General features: G+C 37.0%; 1 protein-coding gene across 1 annotated transcript; it reads left to right on the plus strand.

Annotated features, from left to right (window-relative positions):
* Positions 1 to 6,108: 6,108 nt before the first annotated feature.
* On the plus strand, positions 6,109 to 7,819 carry LOC105214448 (cuticle protein 63). Its single transcript, XM_011187885.3, has 2 exons — positions 6,109 to 6,262; positions 6,981 to 7,819. Exons 1-2 carry the CDS (start codon positions 6,251 to 6,253, stop codon positions 7,377 to 7,379), a joined length of 411 nt encoding a protein of 136 aa, XP_011186187.1. The 5' UTR covers positions 6,109 to 6,250; the 3' UTR covers positions 7,380 to 7,819.
* Positions 7,820 to 8,489: the final 670 nt, after the last annotated feature.

Here is an 8,489-nt window from a genome sequence, read left to right on the forward strand (position 1 = left end):
TTTTGATTTATTGTGTACTATTCTCAAGAACTTTACTACATCTGAAACGATTCATTCATGAATTCAATTTGTTCGGTTGTTTTAACTAGTGATGGCCGATATGCATCGATGTACGCAAGTAATCAAAAAGTAATGAAGAGCTAAGTTTGAGTGTAATCGAACATTATATACTCAAGCAATTTATTTATTTAACTTTATTTATATTATATAATACACAATTTGACCCACACATTCGGTATAAAGTCCATTAGGAAACAAAAATCAGTATATGTAATATACGGGGGCTGGGTAATTCATGGACCGATTTCAACTATTTTTGCCATTTAGCTACATTCTATCACAGATTAAATATTTACTAAATTTTGCAAATATATCTCACATATTAACTGATACATATGGTAAATAGTCCAATTTGGACGGTTTTTAGAAGGGCGATGCCACACTATAAATGCAGTATTTGTGCAAAGTTTTATTCCGATGTCTTCACTACTTATATATTGTAAAGAAAACGATTCGGATTGACTTCAAAGAACTGGTATATGGAGAGTAGGTGTGGTGGTCAACCGATTTGGCCCATTTTCAAAACAATGCATGGGGATGCCAGGAAAATGTTATCAACCGAATTTTATTGAAATTGGTCGAATAGTTCCGGAGATATAAGTGGGCGGAGCCACGCCCATTTTGTAAACTAATTTGAGTGTTGCTTTTCTGTCCCTTCTTTACCATGAAATTTAAGTTTCCTAGTACTTTTCCTCAATGAATTAAAGCATTTTTAGTAATTTTCAACATATCCTTTGTATGGGAATTGGGCGTGGTAATTTTCCGATTTCGAAATTTTTTTATAGTGAATAATTGGGTTACGTAAGGGAAATAACTGCAGAAAGTTTTGTTTATACAGCTTTATTGGTGTGCGAGATATGTACAAAAAACCTATTTGGGAGAGGAGCCACGCCCACTTTTCAAATAAAATTAGACGCAACTATGGTCTCCCTAATGTGATTCTCTGTGCCAAATACTACTTTCATTACTTTAATTATGGTCTAGTTATGACACTTCACAGGTTTTCGGTTTTCGCCGTTTTGTAGGAGTTGCAATTGTCCGATTTCGCCCAGATACTCAAGTTGCCAAGGAATATGTGTACCAAGTTTCATTAAGATATCTTAATTTTTACTCAAGTTATCGCTTGCACGGACAGACGGGCAGACGGACAGACATCCGTGCAACATATTGCAAGAGTATAATAAAATTCACCAATTGTAAATTAAATCATATCGACCGCTCAGCCGCATGGCCTTACTACGTTTACACATTTCACGAATAACTATCCGCCAAAATAGTTAACAAAAAGTTTTGTATTTGCATTTAATTGTTTTGTAATTAAATCAATTAGAGTACACGAATACAATCCATTATGCAACCTTTAATAAACCACAAAAATTCAGAGAGTGGACATGAACATCGACTGCGATTATGTGTAGAATATATTTTTTAAAGTTGAAGAGTAAAGAAATCTGAAAGTTTCTTTAAAATTTTTGAACAAGACTTTGCAACATTGCAATTCCTGCATGTTATTGCCAAAAGCGTTTAATTGGAGTACAAGCTAAAAAAATATTTCAAATATCTCAGGACGTCATTGCGTTCACGAATGCGTTCACTTTTCAGTAACTGTGAATTCATATCAATTGTGCAATTTTAAACCAGTGGTAATACTTGGACAATTGGAAATTAAGTATACTTCTGTGGGTCATCCCATGTGACGGCCCTTTTTTAGGGATTTTTTTTTTCTACGACGAGTACATAGTTAGATATTTTGACAATATATATTTAAATGTTAAGCTAAAAACGTTGTGTATAACATGAGTTACAGCGTTCTAAGCAGTCGCGTCTCTAAAAATGGACTCGCACTTCCTCCACGAATCCGGCTCATCGGTTTATCTGGCGTTTTAATCTGTAATCTTAAATGCATGCAATGAACTATTACTATTGTACTTTTGGTAGACATTCTAAAAAAATCGTATATTTATTCTAGCTGCTCAGCGCTCCGAACACTTCCTACTACTAACTGCTGTATCTATAAAACGGCGAAGTTTTTAAAATCATTTTATTACCGTATTCCAGAAATGCTATGAAAGCAATTTCAGAAAAAAATTATTTTGTATGCCCATCACATGGGAAATCCCCCTTAATCTTCCTTATTCCAACAAATTACCTATGATAAGAAATATATTGCATTGCCGAAATTTTTTGAAAATTATTGGACACCAAATGAATTATGAAGTTAACTTAATTATTGAAATTAAATTCTATATAAACTTCTGAAAATATATAATGTACATATGTATTTGGTATTTTATTAAATTATGATATAAGCCGTGGGCTTCTGACTTGACTTAGCTTGAGAAATCCGAAATAGCTATGGGGTTTGAAAAGATATAGTCCGATATCAATCAGTTTTAGAACAGATACACACAAATATTATAATTACTATTTCCTCTAAGTTCTAAGCAAGTGTGATTGTAGTCCGATTCCGCACATGCCACACATACTACTAAATTATTTTTAAACTGCAGATGCTCCTCTATATTTTGATCCTATATAAAATCATATTATCTGACTTAGTTGTAGCCAAATGGAGGATGCGATCATGTGTAGAAGTTCAAGCAAGTGAGGAAAGTTTTTGATTGTCATTCACTTGGGAGTGGCCAGAAACGATTCTTCTCCACATGGTTCAAGCAGCTCACGACTTGCGGTTTTAGACCAAGTATCCTCTGGGTAGCTAACAGACATCCGTTTGAAGGCGAGCTAGAAAGATGCTTTCTATGAGCGCCTATAATGCACATGTGAGCGCTGCCCCCGCCACGATGTAAAAGTCGTGCTTGGCGATTTTAACGCCAGGGTGGGTAAAGAAGGTGTCTTTGGCACAACAGTCGGAAAATTCAGCCTCCATGACGAAACATCGCCAAACGGCCTGAGGCTGATCGACTTCGCTGGGGCCCGAAATATGGTCGTCTGTAGTACCAGATTCCAGCACAAAAAAATACACCAAGCTACTTGGCTGTCTCCTGATCGAAACACGCGTAACCAAATCGATCACGTTGTGATAGACGGAAGACATGTCTCCAGTGTTTTAGACGTGCGTACGCTCCGAGGACCAAATATAGACTCGGACCATTATCTGGTAGCAGCGAAGATACGCACACGCCTCTGTGCAGCAAAGAACGCTCGACAACAAACACAAGGAAGGTTCGACGTCGAAAAGCTGCAATCGCAACAGACAGCCACGAAATACTCTACTCGTCTTGCACTCCTGCTCTCTGAGAGCACTCATCAGCATCTCGGTATAAGGCAACTGTGCATCTCAAACCCACTGCGCACCGCTGCAGCCGAAACAATTGGTTTTCGGCAATGACAAAAAACAAGCTGGTACGATGAGGATTGCCGTCTCGCAGCGGAGAGAAAACAGACTGCCTACCTCTCAACGTTGCAAACGACCACAACACGTGCGGGATGGGATAGATACAGAGAGCTGAAGAGGGAAGCGAGACGCATCTGCAGACAAAAAAAGAAAGAGGCCGAAATGCGTGAGCACGAAGAGCTTGAGAAGCTGGACAGAGGGAATGCTCGAAAATTTTATGAAAAAATGAAGCGACTTAACGAAGGTTTCAAGACCGGAGCATCCTCATGTAGAGACCAAGGTGGTAATCTGGTAACCGATGTCCAGGGCATACTGGGATTATGGAGGGAACACTTCTCCGACCTGCTGAATGGCAGTGAGAGTACAACACCAGGAGATGGCGAGCCCGATCCCCCAATCGATCACGATGGAACAGATGTTCCATTACCCGACCATGAAGAAATTCGAATAGCAATTACCCGTTTGAAGAACAACAAAGCAGCAGATTACCGGCAGAACTATTCAAATACGGCGGCGAAGAACTGATAAGGTGCATGCATCAGCTTCTTTGCAGAATATGGTCGGAAGAAAGCATGTCTGACGATTGGAATCTCAGTGTGCTCTGCCCATGGAAGCTATGGAAATAATATTTGGTATAAAGAATTGCACTATGAAGGGACATATATTTGGATGTAATTTTTTTGGAGAGGTGGGCGTGGGCCCGCCCCGAAATATGTTTTTTGTACATATCTCGGAAACCAATAGAGCTATATAAACCAAACTTTCTCCAGTTTTTTTAACCACTTCTTAATACAGTCCAAAAATTAAAGAAATCGGATAATAACCACGCCCACCTCCCATACAAAGGTTAGGTTGAAAATTACTAAAAGTGGGTTAACTCACTAACGAAAAACGTCAGAAACACTAAATTTCACATAAGAAATGGCAGATGAAAGCTGCACTCAGATTTTTTTTACAAAATGGAAAATGGGCGTGGCGGCGCCCACTTATGGGTCAAAAATCATATCTCAGGAACTACTCTACCGATTTCAATGAAACTTGGTTTGTAATAGTTTCCTTACATCCCAATGATATGTTGTGAAAATAGGAAAAATCGATTCACAACCACGCCTACTTCCTATATACTAGAACTTTGAAGACGATCTGAATCGTTTACTTTACAATGTATAAAGTAAGCACTAGTGAAGATATCGGTGCAGAACTTTGCACAAATACTATGTTTATAGTGTGGCAGCCCCCTTCTAAAAATCGCCGAAATCGGACCATAGGTTTTTAAGGCCCCATATATCGAACACGATGACCTCGGTGCTTCCAACCTAATATTATGGTTTCCAACTTTCAATGGACTTTATACAATATTATATAATATAAAGAAAGTTAAATAAATAAATTGCGAGAGTATAAAATGTTCGGTTAAACCCGAACTTAGCCCTTCCTTACTTGTTCTAACTCAAGTTATCGTTTGCATGAATAGATGGACACACATACAGAATTCAACATATTAAATACACCTGAAATTTTAAACTCCAACAAGTAAGAAGAAGCAAAGGTCAGATCGTTCATTAAATATTTTTTCAAATTATAAGAATGTAAGGATATGTCAGCAAAAAATTATATTAATTAATATTATCTCTTAAAAAATATAAATACATTAAAGTTTTTACTAATGTTACTTTTTCTTAAAAAAGAAAAACGAAAAATTATTCTGCTTAGTAATATTTGTAGCATTGTAATACACTAAGCGATTTTACAAACAGATCATAAAATTATTAAGCCTACCTTAAAATTAATAGCAAATAATACATATATTACGAATAACATTCTATCGATCACATGACCAGAGGACAAGTAGCATTTGACAACAAATGAGACGAACAAAAACTCAATTTATGCTCATGTGTACACAGGCTTAACTCCATAATTAATGCAATGAGGTTATCTACGTAATGTAGATGTGATGTTATATGATATAAAAAAAAAATAATATTAATAATAATAACAAGCAAATAAACAAGAATATATTGTTTTATTTTAGAATGCGGTGGAGTTTACTGAAAGAAATATTTTCAAATATTTCCGGTGCGAAAAGCATTATTACCCGCATTTGGCCACCAAATAAGTCATTTACTATCAAAAGACGAAGCGCTTCTAAGTCAAACCAACCAAATCGCTATTATTAACTCAATTGTCCGCCTATTAAAGCCTCAAAGCATTAATGAAAGAATGAAGCTAATAAAATTACCATCACAAATGGAGCAGCGATTATGATTGCCGCCAATGAGCGTCAACACTGAGCGATCGAATATTGAATGCCGGCAATCTTGCTTTTTTGTTGCTTTGAGCGTTTACTATCTGAACTCACAGCGCTTTGAGCGCATGCGCACGGTTCTATCCGGCCTTTCAGTTTTTATTTTGCTTTGGTTTTTATGTTTTTGCAACCCCTCGCTCTCGAGCAAGCTAAGCACGAGTACGTGCATCAGCTGACTTGTTTGAGAGTCAGTGCTTGTTGTTGGCAGCGGATCGGAGTAGGGTTTTCAAGCGAGCCATTAAGTTTTGTTTTTATTTGCGCTGACGCTCACTTGAGTAGCCTCTCGCGATTTAGCGGTCAGTTTGTTTTTTATTGATTTTTGCTTTTCATATGCCAATTTTTCTTTTGTGTTTGTGTGCGCTTTAGCTGAGCAGTGCTCTTTAAGAATTTTTCTGATTTTCGCGTATAAATATCTGCCTCGGTTGTTGATTGAAGGCATAACACATTTGCGGTTAACAATATCTAGTGGTAGTGGTACCTTCAAGTCTTCAATTCTAAAAACTTTGGAAAACTCGACTCAAAACAAAATGTTCAAATTGGTAAGCAGCTCAAGGATCTTCGAGGATTTGAGAATTTTATTTTTGGTGTGCGCTTCTAAACTATATTAGTGAAGTGCTGTATTAAAAATATGAATAGTGAATTTTTTTTAAATGTATATGGACCAAAAATACAGTTAATAAATTTCGTCTAGGATATAGAATAAATAATATCATTTTTTTAATTAGAAATAAAAAAAGTGGCTTTTAAAAATAATTTGTGCTGAAATATTGTTTATAATTCATTTTTATTTAATTTCCAAATCAAAAGGTATAAACTATATAAGGATTCAAATCAACTATTAAGTGAATATTAATCATAGTTAAAATAATTATTTAGTATATGATAATAATTATATTCAAATTTTATATTCTTACTCAGTACACAAAGGAGATGCCCAGATATCAGACATTTTAAAGAATCCTAGCCCAAGATATGTCTCTTTAACCAGACTTATAAATATTTACAGTTCAATTCAAAATCAATTTTCAAAACAGAGTTAAATATTAAAAAAACATTTAGATTTAAAAATGTTGGATTATACAAGACGAAAACATATTCAATCTATATTCAAAGAAAAATATTTGAAAAATTTTAGCTCAGAAACTATGTATTTCGAAGTTCAAACAGGACTCAATTAAGTCCCTCCCTTCTCAATATTACTTAAATATCGCTAAATAAGCTTAAAAACTTATTATTTTTCACTTTAACAATTTTCAGGTCGTTGCTCTGTCTGCTCTCTGCGCTGTTGCCTCCGCTGGCTACATTGGTGGCTATGGACTCGGCGGACATGGTGGTTATGGACTAAGCGGATTGGGCTATGGCGGTTACAGTGGTATTGTTGCACCAGCATATCACGCACCCGCCCTTGTGGCATCCGCACCAATTGTCAAGACCTACAGCGCACCCATTGTAGCAGCCCCTGTGGTGAAGACCATCGCTCCCTTGGCTACATCATACGCCAACACATACAAAGTGGCCACCAAGGCGATCCCTGTAGTGCATGCCGCCCCTGCTTTGGTGCACGCCGCTCCAGCTGTATATGCCGCACCTGCCTACCACGGGTCTTTGGGAGGTTATGGTTTGAACTACGGCTATGGCCATGGTTATTTGCATTAAGGAGTGAATTTGAAGGGACAGTGGAGAAATACTTGGTTTGGACAAGGATATGACAACGGCTAATGAGTTACTTAACGTTAATACAAAATAAAACTAATGCCAGCACAAGTAGAAGTAAGGAGATGGAAACAACTATTTCCATGTTGATAAATCTTGCCAGCAGCGCGTAGGTACAGAAGTGCTATATTTTTCTACAGTGAACTATTTCAGAGAGACTGGAGTGAGTTAATAATGCAGACTATTCATAATAATAAGAACAGCGACCAGCGTGATTGGAAGTCACTTTTGCAGTGAGTGAGCCGAGCAGAGCTGAGAAACCTTAACTGCTAACAACCAACGAGTATTTTTTCTGCAGAAGTTTTGTTTGTTTGTTTCGTGTGTTTAATATTGAGCCTAATTTTTAAGTATTTTGTAATAAATTGTTGAAAAGAAATCGAAAATTGTGTACATGCTTAATTATACTAACCAGAGTGGATCCATCATTCAATCAAAATGCGAAGAAAATCAATTCTCATTCAAGCATAGATCCGTCCGTTTCTATAGCGTTATTTAAACAAAGCTTATGGCAAGCAGCGCAGCGAGTCTTAAACAAAAGACTGAAGCAACGAACTTCAAACTCCACATCGCACACCACTAAAAAGTTACTGTGCTCGCTCCAATAGCTCAATGCAATGCGTAGGAAAATCCATCGGTTTCACCGGCAATAAATTATACAAATCAAAGAATTGCATAATCTGTAGGTGCAACACTGATTTAATAAAGCGTAATGAAAATACTTTGGAAAATCAAAGGCCTATAGCCCGTCTATTAGGGAGCTAATTTGTTGGCCAGCTGTGCCCCCAATTGTGGCATTTAACTTTATTTGCACCCACACCGCCTACTTATGAATACAACAATAAAAAGCAGCAATTTGTTGTTGTTGTTATGCTGTTGCATACTGTCTGCCGCATGTCTGCATTGCACTGTTGCATATCAGCAATTTGCAATCTCTGCAGCTAAACAAAAGCTTCATTCATGCAACAAAAGCACATGCATTTATCATGTTGTGGGTGCTGGCGGCGAATGCCGACTTCCCAAAGAAAAACATTTTTTCTGTCACAACTGTAATTT

The sequence above is a fragment of the Zeugodacus cucurbitae genome, chromosome 4 (assembly GCF_028554725.1).
Source record: "Zeugodacus cucurbitae isolate PBARC_wt_2022May chromosome 4, idZeuCucr1.2, whole genome shotgun sequence".
Classification (NCBI taxonomy): domain Eukaryota; kingdom Metazoa; phylum Arthropoda; class Insecta; order Diptera; family Tephritidae; genus Zeugodacus; species Zeugodacus cucurbitae.